The sequence below is a fragment of the Clupea harengus genome, chromosome 22 (assembly GCF_900700415.2).
Source record: "Clupea harengus chromosome 22, Ch_v2.0.2, whole genome shotgun sequence".
Taxonomy (NCBI): domain Eukaryota; kingdom Metazoa; phylum Chordata; class Actinopteri; order Clupeiformes; family Clupeidae; genus Clupea; species Clupea harengus.
In genome coordinates, this window is record NC_045173.1 from 5,954,016 (window position 1) to 5,971,245 (window position 17,230).

General features: G+C 41.5%; 1 protein-coding gene and 1 long non-coding RNA gene across 4 annotated transcripts; both read right to left on the bottom strand.

Moving 5' to 3' along the window:
- On the bottom strand, positions 1 to 2,177 carry LOC116218446. Of its 2 annotated transcripts, XR_004162859.2 has the most exons (5): positions 1,334 to 2,177; positions 1,224 to 1,277; positions 1,060 to 1,115; positions 749 to 825; positions 1 to 565 (listed from the first exon to the last, which is right to left on the bottom strand). It is a non-coding gene; the product is annotated as an uncharacterized LOC116218446 (long non-coding RNA). The 2 variants fall into 2 exon arrangements; XR_004162857.2 differs by having other exon boundaries at positions 1,224 to 2,175.
- A 648-nt stretch (positions 2,178 to 2,825) lies between these two features.
- On the bottom strand, positions 2,826 to 15,493 carry melk (maternal embryonic leucine zipper kinase). Of its 2 annotated transcripts, none has more exons than XM_031560293.2 (18): positions 15,384 to 15,493; positions 14,816 to 14,895; positions 14,635 to 14,720; positions 14,370 to 14,486; positions 12,673 to 12,816; positions 12,515 to 12,583; positions 12,279 to 12,371; positions 11,939 to 12,037; positions 11,761 to 11,829; positions 11,524 to 11,622; positions 11,187 to 11,273; positions 10,896 to 11,024; positions 10,515 to 10,661; positions 10,028 to 10,280; positions 8,364 to 8,457; positions 4,622 to 4,781; positions 4,424 to 4,527; positions 2,826 to 3,455 (listed from the first exon to the last, which is right to left on the bottom strand). In XM_031560293.2, the coding sequence occupies exons 2-18, from the start codon at positions 14,877 to 14,879 to the stop codon at positions 3,278 to 3,280; spliced, it is 1,992 nt and encodes a 663-aa protein (XP_031416153.1). In that variant the 5' UTR covers positions 14,880 to 14,895; positions 15,384 to 15,493; the 3' UTR covers positions 2,826 to 3,277. The 2 variants fall into 2 exon arrangements, with proteins under 2 accessions (XP_031416153.1, XP_031416154.1); XM_031560294.2 differs by lacking the exon at positions 15,384 to 15,493 and adding an exon at positions 15,088 to 15,318.
- Positions 15,494 to 17,230: the final 1,737 nt, after the last annotated feature.

The window sequence follows — 17,230 nt, forward strand, 5'->3', positions numbered from 1 at the left end:
TTTCTTAACGTGTTTTTTTTTATTCTCAATCCAAGAATTTGTCACAAACACTTAAACAGAATAACTCAGTGGCAATGACGACATATGGCTATGTAGCTTAATAACTCATTCTGCTGCTTGTCTGACACATGAGAAGCCCTCATTAGAGGCTGGAATCAGAGTCCTGGCCTGGTCCTCTTTATCTTCAATGTTAGTAAATTAACACAAAGTCCAACAGTGTATTTTATGCAGTTCAATTCAGTGCTAGCCAAAGCAGTAGAACTGTTTAGCTTTTAAGCCGTTTATTGGCTGCTATTCCGGACCGGAACACAGCCAGCACGCAGAGAATAGTGACCATTAAAATCACATGCACAAAGTAGAGCACAATCTGCAGGAAAAGCCAGCTGACCGAGGACGTCAGGCCAATGAAGAACCACTGGAACATAAGGAGTGCGTAGAACACGGAACTGAGAACCATCCATGGAAAGAAGATAAGGAATTGGAGAAGGTCTGCCAGCAGAGTCCAGCCAAAGAGCAGTGAAGACAGAGAGAGAGACACCACTCTCACTCCAGCGAGCCCCTGCTGCTGCAAACACAGGAGACAGTCAGACATCGACTTTAACAAACATAAAGGAGGATAACTGATACTTGTGTGTGTGTGTGTGTGTGTGTGTGTGTGTGTGTGTCAGTCTGCATGTGTGTGGGCGTGTGTGAGCATGGGCTTAGTGTGTGTGTGTGTGTGTCAGTCTGCATGTGTGAGCATACCTACCGGGTTTCTGCTGCTGTGTGTGTTCTGCACTGCATCAGAAGAGGACTGCACCTCAGATCTCCAACTGTCACGTAGCACTGTGACAAAAAATGGATTGATCCACTAAGCTCACGTGGGTACGAGTAGCCCTTTAGATGTCACCTCTATGGCTTGTTAGACTACTAACTACTAATTCAAATATTAGCACTAAAGACGCACTTTAGTGCACTTTATTTTGATTGTGTGCATTTTTCTTGCCCTTTTTGAAGTATTTGACCTCAAATGCAATACTACTCAGATCAGATAAAACATGAGAGAGATACAGCACTCACACAATAAAACTGAACAACAGAGCAGGACACATAGAAATGCTCTCATTCCAGATATCCTGTAAAAGAGAAACACAAATGCCATCACAAAACTATTTGAATTCCACTTTTGTTAGCTGTGCTCAGGATATGTTGCACTCAATCCCTCCGATCTCCCATGAACTCACCTAAGGTTGGACTTCACTAGCAAGGGAGAAGAATCAGAAAATCCACAATCCGCACTGCGAAGCCAAGCAAAGGGTTAGACTTGCCACACTTAAGGAATGTGTAAACTCACAGTTAATAATCTGGACTCATCTCCTACACAGCGAAAGCACATGGAAGAGTTTTTAACTATTCAGAGTTGAATGAAAAATGACAACTGAGGTCCTTGATGTTCTTATGCATTTGTAGTCATGGAAAGTTCTACAGCTAAATGGTAGGTTGGTTGTGTGGGAAGTGCTGCCCCCTACAGTGTTGGCATAACTGTAAAATTGGCCCAAACGTAACACTGTTGCCAAAATATGGACACACTCACATGTGGTTTTAAACAATGGAGAAGAAAGGGAAATAAAAAAGGAAATTGAAAGACACAATGACAAAGAAGCGAAGGAGACTGGCAAAGGGGGTGGGGCTGTCAGTAGTAAGATGTGTGTGTGTCTGTGTGTGTATGTGTGTATGACAGGTACCGTCTGTTCTTGCAGCTGGCTCACATTGACCCACCCACCCTGACCAGCAGGAGTCATTATTACTGCTGGAACAGCAGGGGAGAATTGAGGGGCAAGTTCACCCCCCACCATTACCCTAATAAAACACTCACACACACACACACACACACCACTCAAAGCATTACGCTAATAAACACACACTCTCCACTAACATACACACATCACTCCCAACACTGCCTAACACACACACACACACACACAACATTGATTTAATACACACACCACCTCCATCATTGCCCTAATGTACACAGACACACCTCAACTCTAAACTGATAAATTCACCAAAATACAAATTCAACACACACACACCTCCTTTAATTGTTATTTTATGTATGAATCACTAATGTCTTACCATCAATCAAGCGCTGAATTCACATAAACACACAACCAACATGAAGAGGCTCCATGCACTTCCCCTCACAGCATGGGGACGATAAGCCTACGCCACTTATGCACACACTGCAGAAAGAGACAGCGATCAATCCTTGTAGAAACACTACAGGCCAAGGACAGATGTCTATGCAAGCCTGGATGAACTTCTTAAGCTTCACAAGTCTTATAAGACACCGCTGAAGGATAGACTAGGCTTACCTAGTTTGGCAGTTCAAACCTTTTTTTTAGCCTCAGAAAGAGAATGAAGCACATGTGTCTTTACATTTCAGAATTGCACTCTCACTTCGGTGTCAGAATCTTGTCCCAGTTGAGTTACAAGAACACTTCCTTTTTTGTGTATGCCAACTTTCATTATAATGTCCATGGTTGAGAACTGTTGTGTGCCAAACTGGATTAGTTTTCAACACATTATTTTCACAGCCCACCATATTCCATCTCCTCTCCTCCTTACCATTAATTTAGAGGTCTGTACATATCCAAAGAGAAGGGCCCAACCAATTATCAAAATAATTAAAACATTTGAACTCTTAGTACCACCAAAAGCGTGGTATATATGTCATTTTTGTGTCAATATATCATTTGTGACCAGGAAATGAATCCAATACATATGACAAAAGAGGAATTGTTGTTATTAATGACTCAGACCAGATACAACACACAACTTCAAGGAACTGTAAATATACACATTTTTATTCTTCACAAAGTATCCACAAAATCAAAAATTTAACACAAATGAATACATGAAATAAGTTGGAAGAATTAGTTAAAAAATTATTAAATGACTTAACATGATTTACAGGATGAATGAAAACTATGTGGTAACTACATGTGCATATTTATAAAATAGTTACTACAAAAAGAGATCAAATTACTTCAAAAAGGGACCACGGGCTGGTTTAGAGCTCAGGGTTGTGCATTAGACTGTTTCACAAGGCATGCTTTAAGAAAGAACACATAGGATACAATGAAACACTCTGGGTCTCTCAATATCTCTCTCTCAGCTCAATCTCTTTTTGGAGCCAGCACTCACAGTCTAGGTCTTTAAAGAGCAACAGCAGCCCAGGAGGAGAGTGTTGAAGCAGGATAATGCATTTAGATCCGTGAGAGAGGACAGGCAGTGGTCAGACACTGAAGGAGGACAGAATGTCCCCGACCAGGTGTTTGTAGACCCAGGAATCCCCCTTCAGCCTTTGCCGCAGGATGCCCACTACCTCAGGCTTGTGGAGCAGACACACCTCCAGCTCAAAATGCAGCGTTACCTTCCCGTAGTCGGAGTGGGTCCTGCACTTTAGCGTGTACCTGATGGGGTTGGGGTGGAGAGGGAGAGGAGAGAACGCAGAAGTAGTGTTGAGTTTATGGTTTAGGGAAACTGGGAGTGACACACCATACATGTCATACGTACAATTTGTCTTCCTGATACTGCTTCGTGTAAATGGATTCAAAACAAAAATGTCAATCAACAGACTGTTGTGGCTGATAATGGGGACTATGTTTGACAGAAAATGTGTAGCATTAGATTTCACACTTTTTGCTGGTATTTTTTAGGAGAAAGATGGATTTTTTTTTTAATTATAATAAAATGTAAATATCCGGGTGTCATATTGAAGTAACGTCAAGATGTGAAGGCAGCCTCTTGCGTGGGCTGATCAAAAATGAGTGGGTGTCCACAAAATACCTGTCCTGCACTTACGAGTCAAACTAAAATACTTCTAGCAATATTCAGGTAATCAGTTCAAATGAAACAACTGCATGAGTAGAGATGAAACTGTGTGAAGTATTTGGGGAAGTTGCAGGCAAAGATGACAGCAGTGTTGAGGGATAATTATGAACGTTGACTCAGGACCTATTGATAAGGAGCCCAGTAAAATAATGCTGACAGTCACATGCATTGTTGCCAAGAAACAACTGTCATTATAACCCTACAGGATAACTGGAGTCTAAACTGCCGTCTAAATAGCCTAATATTCTTGTCAAATTCAGGAGAATGCTCAGTGTTTGTGCTGCATGTGTTTGACCAAAGGGATGTTGTGAATGCTCCAGGTAGGCTTAGCCATCGTGTGACCGAGGGCATTCTGTTCTCGTTAGGAGAGGTTTAACCTAGCCCAAAGAATGTTTGTATTTTCTCTAACCACCTCATGTTTGTCTCTAAAGAGGGGGAAATAAATGAGCTGAGGGAAACTGTCAGAAAGTGGGAATGAATGGATATTAGAGAAAGAGACGAGAAATAAGAAAAAAAAAGATTAAAAAAAAAACAACTACATTCCTACCCTTTCTGTTTGAAGTCCACATTTTTGTCTGGAAGAATGCGGAGGATCTGGTTGAGCACCTGGTCCGCACTGGTCTGGCTGGTTAAGGTCACATTATACTGGGCCTGTGGGGCAGAGAGAGGGGCACAGTGGGTCACACACGCAGGCCTGAGCTGCAGACAGCGCCGGATCAGTGAGGAGCAGCGCTGAGAGGCCCACCTTGATCCTGCGGGGGCCGTCACGAAGTCCCCTCTTCTTGCTGGGAGTGAGCATGGTGATGACCTTATCCAGCCCGCGCTCCAAGCTGCCAAACACCTTTCCTCCCTTCCGCTTCTGAGCACTGTCACTCTGGCAGCCAGCCATGTCCAGCGAGCGAGACCTAGGGGGGGAGGAGAGGGAGAGGAGAGGGAGATGCAGGGGTTTGCTTTTTAAAGCAGGAACACTTCTATTATCTAGAAAGCTTTTGGAAGGTTTGCTCTTTTCTTTAAGAACAAAGAGAATGAATCCTGAGGGAATGGCTAGATAACGTGTTACCATGACGCCCAGGGGATATGGGAGATAAAACAAGTTGCAGTAGAGAGGAAAAATGTGATTAAAAGACCACCTATGATTTGTAGAACATAATCTCTATTTGCTGGATAACTAGACAACTGTCATATACAATATACCAAAAGTTTTATGCATCCAGCACCTATAATTATTTTTTAATAAAAACATTTTTTCAATTCAAGCTGTACAAGTGAATGGTCATAATTCCTTCTTTGAAAAGACAAGGTATGCAGCTACATTCTAGTTACGTTATAGCAGCGAACAGAGCATACAAGCTCCACGACAACACGTACAGTCACACATGGAAAAAGGACAGGTTAAGTACACATTACAATTGCTTTGCACTTGGTTCAAGTTATAAAATGGTACAAGAGCTGGTAGGAGCTTGCCCTGCCCATCATACGAAGAGCTGGTAAATGACTGCCGTTTCAGAGATACACCCATTTTTAAAGTTAGAAACCATTTCCTAGTTTTTTCACTCGGTCACTGTATGTATCCAGTTCCTTCAGAAGTACAGAATTATTATGTTGTTATGTTGCAGCCTAATGCCATCAATACCCCATGACAAAGCAAAACATTTTTTTAAAGGATTTGACATTTGGAAAACCCAATATATCGCATTGATATACGTATTCAGACCATTTACTCAGTACTTAGTTGAAACAACTTTGGCAGTGATTACAGCCTCGAGCCTTCTTGGGTGTGACGCAACAAGCTTTGCACACCTGGATTTAGGGATTTTCTGCCATTCTTCTCTGCAGATCCTTTCAAGCCCTGTCAGGGACCGTCAGTAGACAGCCATTTTCAGGTCTCTCCAGAGATCTTCCCAAGTTGTCCCTAAGCCTCTCCTGTAGTGTCCTGGCTGTGTGCTTAGGGTTATTGTCCTGTTGGAGGGTGAACCTTTGGCCCAGTCTGAGGTTCTGAGCACTCTGGACCAGGTTTTCATTAAATATATCTGTTCATGCTTCATTAAGCTTTCCCTCAACCCTGACCAGTAACTCAGACCCTGCTGCTGAAAACCCCTAAGCATGATGCTGCCACCACCATGCTTCAACATTTTCCATGATCCAATCACGGTTCGTTCTCAGTTATTGTCAGACACATCATGGTGACCAGCCAATCAAATTGTTCTATTGCTACGAGGAGGACGCAATATATTGGAAACACCCGGCGAGGGTTTAGCCAGAGCCCATCTACGGATATGTTTGATGTAAGTAAATGTTGGCAACCTGTAAAAAGAGAAGTAATTCACTTAGCTGGGGCAGATCTGTGTGCCCAAACCACGGTGTGCTGATGCTGGCAAATACACAATTTATGGGATTCCATCATCTCATAGTGCCACTGCGGTAATAATCTTGTTTAGTTTGCAGGCTGTTACTTCTTGGTGAGCCTATACAAACTAGGTATTTCTGTGGTCCCTTTTGTCTCAAAATGCTTGAAAAGTGTGCATTTAAACGCTATAATGGTACATTTCTACAGGGGTGACTCAAGCTAAACTTTAGTTTCTTTTCATGTCTACGGTCACTAAGCAGAACAGTTTGACAGTTTTTGATTGCATCAAATTAAAATATTTTTGTTTCATGCGCGATCGTCTTGCAAAGTTTTGGATATTATCTATTAATGTTAAATTTAGTTGCCCACCCTGCATATCCAAATGCCCATCCAAGGATGACAACCTGATAATGCCACAGCTTATTACCATTTCCAAGCAACATGAGCATAAGGCAACACCAGTGGTGGACCTTCAGAGCCTATATGCTGAGCCAAACAAAACAAACATTCATAAAATAAAAAGTTCAAACCATTACTGAAAACACCCAACTTATTTGGGCAGTCTTTGATAGGACTATTGATATGCTGTGTGCAATAATTTTTTATTTCAATAGAAAGCAACTATTTAGATATAGGACAGCATTGTGTTAACTTTTTTTTTTTAATATTGCAAATAAATACTGTTCAAACATTATAGTTTGTTAGGTTTTTTCTTTTTATAATAAATCGTGTATTGCCATTTATCATCAACACGACGAGATATGAGTTTTTTTTAGCCATATCGCCCAGCCCTAACTCCAAGAAGACTTTCTTGTATCTTTTACTGAGGAGAGGCTTCCGTCTGGACACTCTGCCATAAAGCCAAAATCGGGTGTTGACTGCTTGTCTGAGTTCCCAGGCGGAAGTTTCTTCCATCTCCTCACAGGATTTCTGGAGCTCAGACAGACTGAGCATCGGATTCTTGGTCATCTGTCTTCACCAAGGCCCCACTCCCCTGATTGTTCTGTTTGGCCGGGCGGACAGCTCTTGGAAGAGTCTTGGTTGTTCAAAACTTCTTCCCTTTTAGAATAATGGATGCCACTGTGCTCTTGGGAACCTTCAATGTAGCATCATTTTTTGTAGCTTTCCCCAGATCTGTGCCTTGACACAATCCTGTCTCTGATCTCTGCAGGCAGTTCCTTCGACCTCACGGCCTGGATTTTGCTCCGATATGCATTGTCAGCTGTGAGACCTCATATACAGGTGTGTGCCTCCCAAATCATGTCCAATCAACTGAATTAACCACACATGGACTCCAATCAAGGTGTAGAAACATCTCAAAGATGATCAAGACAAATGGGAGGCACCTGAACTACATTTGAAGTGTCATAGCAAAGGGTCTGAATACTTATGTCAATATCATATCAGTTTTTTGTTTTTTATTAATTGTAAATGACTCATTATGGAATATTGAGTGTATTTCATGAATGTAACCAATTAACATAAGGCTGCAACATAACAACAAGCAATCAATGCAGCCGGTACATATTAAGCTTTAAAAATGTGTACTATTCCTTTAATGGCAAATTCTCTTTTTGACTGTTAAATTGCCTCTAAACTCTTCTAGTAGAAAATATCAAACTTCTGATTGATGATCGGAATGTCTCAAAGTGAAGGCCCCCTCTATATGTGGCTGGTCTATGTGATGTCTCAAAGTGAATGCCCCCTCTATATGTGGCTGGTCTATGTGATGTCTCAAAGTGAATGCCCCCTCTATATGTGGCTGGTCTATGTGATGTCTATGTGATGTCTATGTGATGTCTATGTGATGTCTGAAAGTGAATGCCCCCTCTATATGTGGCTGGTCTATGTGATGTCTATGTGATGTCTGAAAGTGAATGCCCCTCTATATGTGGCTGGTCTATGTGATGTCTATGTGATGTCTGAAAGTGAATGCCCCTCTATATGTGGCTGGTCTATGTGATGTCTGAAAGTGAATGCCCCCTCTATATGTGGCTGGTCTATTTGATGTCTCAAAGTGAATGCCCCCTCTATATGTGGCTGGTCTATGTGATGTCTCAAAGTGAAAGCCCCCTCTATATGTGGCTGGTTTATGTGTGTATTCTTTTCTTATTCTTGGATGTGTGGTATTTGTCCTCACCTCCTCTCTGGGCTGAGTGTAAGGGCGTCTAGTTCTGTAGTGTTAAGCCGCTGGTCCTGTGCTCTCCCCCGAGACTGGTCTTTACAGGCACTGCCTACACACACAAGCATTCACAAGGAACATGTGTCACCATACAATACATCTCTGCAGTGACACATACACCTGTCAGCATGAGCACAGGGCCCTAAACACACACACAAACACACACACACACACACACACACACACACACACACACACACACACACAAATCCCCAGTGCATTTCTCCAGACAGTGCTGTCGGAGGCTGCCTATGAGGACACAAATCACTGGTCACTCTTCAGACATCCTGAACTCTTGTCTCTGAACCTGACGATTCCAGTCCATCAGGACCTGACATTGTCTGCACTACATCAGTGTAGAGGCTGCAGTAAAAAAAAAAAAAGCACTGCCAATCCCTCACTCAAGTGTTAAAAGTATTAAATTAGATAAGCATGAAAGTGAAACAACTCGAAACGCACACAATAATTTCAATATTTCTGTCCTTATCAAAGTATGTTTAATGTATAAGACCTGTGTGTATCTTCAAACGACAAGATTTCAATTACTTTTTTTTATTATTATTTTAAACCACGTTTTATATAGAGAATTCCTGGAAAGCCCTCTTCTGAATTAAGACTGATTTGAAAGATTCTTTCAGCTTGGAGCTAGATGACCACTTCACATAAACATGAACTACATTGCTAGCACTGTACAGTCTAGGAAACCCTGACAATGAAACCATGAACAAATGATCTAAATTAATTAGATCTAGACTTAATTACATTCTGTATAAATGACACCGTGTAAGACATAGTACCCGTCTACTATCTAATAAGAACACTCTTGTCAGGTCAGACCCAGGCTGCCACTTCATCAAGAACCTTCTGAGAATGTATGTGAGTATTTGCAGAAAAGTAATGAATCAGACTCCTTTCACTGCCAATACTCCCCAGTGCTGCCACCTTATTGTCCCTTGTATTGCCAGAGGAGAGAGTATCTGTCTACCTCAGAGTCTCTTGGTGAAATATGACATTACCTCCAGAGAAAAAAAAAAGCTTATCAGGGAGAAATTAAACAAGTCATTACATATTTCACCATTTTATGATAAAATGCATAATTGCCTTCCCCCCCACTCACATGCAATGCGCTGCTTTTCCAGTCTCATAATTGGAAAAGTGTGCACCTGAGATGCCAGTGATAATCATCATAAACAGCTTCCTAATGAACACCACATCAGGAAATATCACTCAACTCCTCATAGAAAAACACTCAATTCATTTGCCCTGATTAGGAAATACAATTTATTTGCAAATGCGTGTGTGATTCATTGGTAATGATGACCGCTGACGGGGCCAGAGAATGGACTCTGCGTGTGCTCTCAGGAGCCCACTGACAGCTGTCTGGTGTTGTGCTACCACTGCGCTTAGGCCGTACCTATTTTTGCATACCTTCCTCACTGGGGTATACGATATGGCGGTATTTGTGAATAAATAAATAAATAATAATAAAAAATACTTTGACAGTATTGTAAATCAAACTTTCGGGATTTCTAAATAGCCCGGAATGCCGTGATACCTTAACACCACCCAATGCTAGCTACCATACACTAGATTTCTGTGTCTGTGTCGCTCACTATACTCACCGATGTCGGCACCTGTGTTACTGATGCAACTGTTTGGGGTGGAGGAAGCGTTCTTTGAGCGGCCCTTCCTGCCGATAGCAGGGGTTCTTGGGGCAGGTAGAGCAAACACGTCGCCACTGGTATTGGTCACAGCCATGTTTTCCTTATTCTCTCTGCTCCCATCATGTCTCTCCTGTTTGCGGGGGTGGGTCTTGTCTCTGGGGGAGCGAACTCGGTCACCCCGCCTCTTCTCTGCTGAGGGACTAATGACCCCCTAAAAGAAAGAAATAAAGAAAGAAAGAAAGAATAATTAACATGAAAAAAAAAATGAAGATCTGATCTCAAACACATACAGAGAATAAACTGATAGTTGAAAATAGTTGTTGTAGGAAAGCAAAAAATATACAGAAATCTAAGAGAGCAAGAAGAAAGAAGAAATCGGGTGAGAGAAGACTAAAGAGAGAAGGAGAAACTGCTGCAAGGCAGCGTCTCTGAAACAAGCTCTGACCGTGTGTTGCGTGTGCGTCTTCTGAGTATTGTTGGGGGAGAGGGTGATCCACGGCTTGTCCTGCTCATTCCAGCCAGGAACATAAGTACCCAGCACCATTGGCTCAGCGTAATCCTCCTCCTCACTGAATTGAAGGTTCTCCTTGGTCTGAAGAGAGAAGAGTCACACAAGGCTTAAGACACAGACCACAGAGCCCCTTTGACACCTGCACCTGCAATTTTCCTAAGAAAAAACACCACTAGTTACAGCAAAGAGCAGACACAAAGATTGGTGGGACTGTTCTCCAGCAGAATTCTGTTGACTGGGGTACATATTAAAGGAGCGAGGTGAGGAGACACTGAAAACAAACACAGAGGGAAACTGAAAGTTCTTTTCTCTTACCCTGGTATCTTGCATAGGTGAAAAGAGGATCTCTTGGGCATATACGTCTGGCCTGAGGCGTACAGGTCGACCGCTCTGCTTCTTGGCCAGTAGCAGCAGATATGTGACGGTGGTCTGATCATAGTTCCACTACACACACGCACAGAATGAGAATAACAACTGACAATCAGACAGACATGGACCAATGACATTTGTGATGGGCAGCTGTAAGGAAATTAGCTGCTGCCATCTAGTGTTCATTTGAAACCAAATCATTTACATCATCACTCGGGGGGGTTTAGGAAAGGGTACCTCAGACACGAACTGAATGGTGCTTTGTTTGGAGCGCTTCATGTGAACAGCCATCTCTGTGATGCAGTCATCATCTAAATGACCCAACTGACCCAACACACAGTGGAGGAAATGCACATGTCACTCAAAAACTTCACAATATATACAGACAGCTACATGATCTTCATAGAACAGACAGGCAAGGTAAATGAAACGGCACTACACATATTAATGAACACTACATTAATAATCAGGATGTAAATATGAATACCAAAATATTACAAAATAATGTGTATAGGTTTTTGAATCTAGGAGCAATGGACTATAAAAACCCCTAAATGGATTTGAGTGATCTTACTGGTCGCCTGCTGTGCCACTCCACTGGGCTGCTGTAGCCGGTCATAACCCACGGGTGAGTCAGAAGCTGCCTCACTGTCAGACGGCGCTTGGGGTCCACCTACAGGACAAATGCAGGAAGAGCGCTTCACAGCTACACCATACAACATGCACACTCAGATACACAAACATAACAGGGTTGAAGACCTGTGAGGTAAATTACACAGAATAAACACGGACACCAATGCATTCATAATACCTGCATCATCTGATTCAGGAGGAGGATGCTGGCGGGTGAAAGCCAGGGAGGATTACTATATTTACCCCTCTGAGAGCAAGACAGAGAGAGAGAGAGCGAGAAGGAGAGTGTCAATGTTCACGCATTCACAACCGAGGTCTGGACATTATACACAGCGTATTTCAAGAAAAGGCCTTACAGTAATTTTCCGGTACAGGGCCATGCAGTTGTCGTCATCAAAAGGGAGATACCCACACATCAGGGCATACAGCAGCACCCCCATGCTCCAAACGTCAGCCTACACAATCAACACAAAGGCAAAATGTTGGTAGTAATGTCACATTTCTACTACAACGTGTGGTAGTATGTGTTCCTATACTGCTGGCACATTAACCAAAAAATGAAGACCTATGACATATCTACAGAGAACAGAAGAATAACACAGAATAAATACAGAGGCTTTTCCTGCCTTCAGACAAGAGGTTACACACTCACCTCAGAGCCAATATAAGCCTTCAGACAAGAGGTTACACACTCACCTCAGAGCCAATATATGATTTGCCTTGGATGAGTTCCGGGGCAGCATAGGCTGGGCTTCCACAGCAGGTCATCAGCTCATCTCCCAGCCCTCCCTTTAACCACACAACCAACAACCAGCTCTGTCAGCCCTAATCCATAACACTCAACTATCTACTCATTAAACATATCATGGTGTTCATTATAATATTAATAGCACTCAAACTCAGTTGAAGACAATGAATCAAGTTCACAATACCTTGGGTTTGGCACACAGACCGAAATCGATCAGCTTTAGGTTGTGATCTTCATCAATAAGCAGGTTTTCCTGTGGTTCAATGAGATTTTATTGTAAAAAAAAAAAAAAAAAAAAAAAACTACCTTTCAAATAATAGCATTAGCAACTGACTGACTCACCGGTTTCAGATCTCTGTGAGCGTAGCCCTTGCTGTGGACGTACGCAAGGGCAGAGACAATCTGCCGGAAGAACACTCGGGTCTCCTCCTCTGACAACCGATCTTTCGCAATGATGTAATCAAAGAGCTCCCCACCGGGACAATACTGCAGTCAATGTGTGTGAAAGGATGTGAGCATGATGGTGCACAGAGAAAAGAGATGGGGTATAGAAGAGAAAAAAGACACAGTTGGATGAGAAGGAGCAACAGATATAAGTACAATGAATGAATAAACAGTTTTAATTATAGTTAACAGAAGACATTATGCCAAATATAACAGATACTGCATAGTAAATGGACCCAAGTTTATATAGATGGTTAGATAAGTGGGCTGTCAAACCGTTTGCTTGATACCAAATTATATTCTGAAATACAAATGTTGGTATTGTATTGAAAACACTTGGAGCGGAGAGCTGGGTATGTCGTCACACTGGTGATTTGTCCAAAACTACAAGCAATCTCAAATCTGAAATAGCTACATTTTGTGACAGCCCCCTGAATCAATATCTTGTTTACCTTTAATCAAGGTCACCTGAAACTGATCTTAGCACATTATTTCCACCCTGTCCCTTCCAAAGTATTGATTAGATATGATTAGGAATGTTAGTAGTGTGTGATTTGATGCTTTCACTATAGTCTTAAGTGTAACTAACCTTTAGATTTAGCCCTAATTATGTAATTAATGAGTTTGGGGCAAGTTGTCACATGTGTTGTGTTGAATTTTTAAAGCCCAGACAGGGTTTCTGCCCTGAATTGGAGATGCAACCGGTACACCACTAGATCAGCAGACATTTACTTCATTGCAAAGTGGTGCAGCATTGAAAATGCCCTATTATGTGGGCAGAGAAAGAAAAGGCCAGTGCAGAAAGGGAGAAAGTGTCCAAGCTGAGTTTGGGAAAGAAAAAGAGGGCAACAAAGCATTGCCCATTACTAACACTAAACATTACATTATATCAAACAAACAACTCATCATCAGACGAGAACAAGTGCTTCTGCCTTGTCTGTGTGGAATTATTTTCAAACAGCTGGCCAAAGAAGACTCTAATGTTCAGGTTCAGTGTGGGAGATGCAGCATGATGGCCCATGCTGCATGTAGGTTACCTCAGGAGAAGCAAGTTATGTTTTGCCTGAATTATGACTTTGCTGGAAGATCATAGGTCTTTGTAATAGATTTAGTCTGCCATTATTATTTTAACAGACAGCCATGATTTGGCATAATTCTTAAAATAAATGATTGATTACTTTTATATTTACTTAAGTACGTTCACAATTAATGATGTGTTCTTATTTGCTTTATAATCCAATGTGACAACGTACCCACTTACGAGGCAAGTTGTCACAAGTGCACGCTCAAGTTAACGCGTAATAATTTTGCACTGAAATATTATGATAATACAATGAATATGAAATATGTGCCCAAGGCCTCTCATTTGGCAAAGGAGTCTCCCCATGATGATGCATCGTTTGCAGTCATTGTGAGAAAAACTGAAAAGTGTGACAACATGCTCCGCTCCCTACTACCTGACTTAAGTGACTGGTTTGACAGGCATACTGAAGTTATCTGCACTGGCCATCAAATGGCCTAATTTCTCCCCCAACATTCAATTAGCTTAACCCTAAATCATTTTTTAAATGCTGTCAAATGAAACACCAGCATACCTCCAGCACCATATAGATCCTGCTGAGGGTCTCGATGACATGGTAAAGACGGCACACATGTTGATGACTCAGGTTTTTCATGGCTTCAATTTCAGTCTTCACACGAGGCAAGTCATCCTGGAAATAAACAGAGGGAAAGCTGACCAGCAAGTACATACTTGGACTGTGGTGAGTAAAAAGCCAATGTACAGAATCCTCCGGAGAATCTAAAACCTGCACAAGGCTCAGGCAAAATCGCAAATATCTATCTACTATCCAACTTTACCCCAAGGTCCTTCTTCTCCATAATTTTAATGGCCACTTTCTCTCCTGTCAGGATGTGTCGGCCAAGCTTGACCTTGGCAAAGCCACCTGCAATGTTCCAGCCAGGTACCCAGTTAACATACTGTATCTCGCAATGGATAGTCAACAGCAACTCAGCATGAAATACACTTGAACATTTTTACCTGAACCAATGGTGTCATAAACTTCATAGTAGTTTAACAGGTCCGCAGTGTCGTCTGAAGGCATATTCCAAACCGTACAACTAGGCACAAGACGAAATCCATGAATTAACAACCACTCACGTAAACTCGGTCGATTAACGTTTAGTAGGGTGGGGAAGTGGCAATATTGTAAGTTAATATTTAACTATATAACCTAGTCTTGCTTGCTAGTTAGCTAGCTAGCTAGGACATTACACTTCAAAATGGGTAAAGTGGTTGTGTTATAAACATACATAAGCAAAAACAAGCAAACTTGCTCGGTATTCCCTGGCAAATGAAAGAAATAACTAATGCTAGCGAATATAACCTCTTTCGAGAGCAGTTAACGGTACAATGACGCTAGCTGCAAAACTGGCTAGTGTGGCGGTAGCTAGCGACCCCTTAAAGTCTGTTTGGGAACTCACATTCACTATGACATTAACTACGCCTAAGTAAGCAGTTAACAGTGTCGCTGTGGTTAGACGTTTAGTAATACTTAACTTATACAAATATCACTGTCGTGTTATCAAACTGCACATTATCTTCCTACCTTTTGCTCGCTCTTCCGTGGCAGTGTTTCAGAAGTTTGAATTTCCCACTTTGTGACGCAACTTCCTGTTTGTCAGAGTGCGTATGTCTATGGCGTTTATGGGTGGAGAAATATGTTCTTGCAGGAGTCACCATTACCGTTTGGAAAGGGGGTGAGGGGGGGACTATAATTTTCTGTAAACTACGTTTCTCTGGAGCATTTTCTGTATGAGTTTAGAACTTGAAAAAGCACTTAACTTTTTTTGTTATACACAGCCAACTCATACCCAACAACCCAACAGAACCAATATAACAACTGCCCAACCATAGATCATGAGCAGCAGAATACAACAACAACGACTTGTTAAAACTACAAAGTGACAAATATTTAAATAGTACAGCAAACAATAATGTGGTAGATGAAGAGCAAAAACTGTCCATTTACCAGCAGGATACAACAACAACAACAACAACAACAACAACAACGACTTGTTAAAACTACAAAGTGACAAATATTTAAATAGTACAGCAAACAATAATGTGGTAGATGAAGTGCAAAAACTGTCCATTTACCAGCCAAGAGCCAGAGGTTCTGTTGAAGCACCACAGAGTACACCTCGGACACCGTAACAGACACTGGCCCTGATTGTATCCTGAGTTTGTGCATTCAAATCTGCAGGTTCAATCCAAATGGCATACTCAAGTATGCAACAAGCAGAGTTCAACAGGTTTGTAAATGTAATGTAGTGAAACCGATCAGACCTGCTTGCAAATCCTATAAGGTTACTGTGAAGGTTTACTAATTCTTCTATTTCGTTGTTGCTGATTATTTTTTTTTCAGACCCCAAAGATGAGGCACTGTACAGTATTACAGATGTCATAATTTCTTGCACCATTAATACACACATAGATACAATGTAAAATAATTTCAGCTGGAAAAATGACAACTGGTCGAGAAACGTTAATTGAAAATGAAAAATCCTATGAGAGAATTGTATGTAAGCAATACTTCAATGCTAGACTATTTTGACTGTATTTATTTGCCAGGTGTGTGCATCATGCATAATATATAGGTGGTGGAATCAGACATTTATTATCATACACAAAGTCGTTTCAATGAATCTGCTAAATACCTAAACCATTTTTTTAAACAATTAATAGAAAAAAATAGAATTGTCATCCGTGTGACCTCAGTGGACCTAACTGACAAACCCTGATATTGCAAAAGTAAATATAAATGGTACACCCTCAATATAGGGATCCAATTTCTTTATAAGAAGGTGTGGAACAAGATTGTAAAATAATTCCAGAATTGCCGTCCGCTTGGCATCCATAGCCTTTCAAGTCTGCAGCCTATTGACCTCTTCAGGCCGAACTGACATACACTGGTAATACAAAAGTGGTTAGGCTGGAAAACTACAAATTCTACCTAGTCTTACTCCCCCCTCCTCTCTTTTCAGGGTTTAAATACTCAGGCTATAGCCCGGCAAAAACAGACAAAGAAGTTTGGTTTATGCCTTATTCTGAGTTAAATTGTAAGGAACTATAGTTTGTAGATATGGCGGCTGTACACTGATAGGGTGTGAAGCAGTACCTATTTCTGTCTATTCTAGTAAATATTAGGCATGAGTGTCAATTTATAACAGATATATTCTTGTTTTATTTTGTGAGCATTTTGTGAAATTTACATGTATACAATATGGCTCTTCCTCTTGGACCAGGACCATACCTGTCAAGTCCCGTTTTATCCGTGAGAATTTGTATGGATTTTCACTCCCAATAGTAAAACATTATATTTACAAGTCCATTAGACTGGTGTGCAGTGCGAGTGAGAGACTGCCATGTTCACACTGTGCAGCTCACTATGTC

What these genes read in the sequence shown, in the direction of transcription:
- melk (XM_031560293.2), bottom strand. Translation starts at nt 14,879, where the DNA reads ATGCCTTCAGACGACACTGCGGACCTGTTAAACTACTATGAAGTTTAT. An exon ending in AGTGGCACAGCAGGCGACCA is followed by an intron (nt 11,274 to 11,523) that starts GTAAGATCACTC and finishes GTGTTGGGTCAG; the next exon opens with TTGGGTCATTTAGATGATGA. An exon ending in AGACGCACACGCAACACACG is followed by an intron (nt 10,281 to 10,514) that starts GTCAGAGCTTGT and finishes TCTTTCTTTTAG; the next exon opens with GGGGTCATTAGTCCCTCAGC.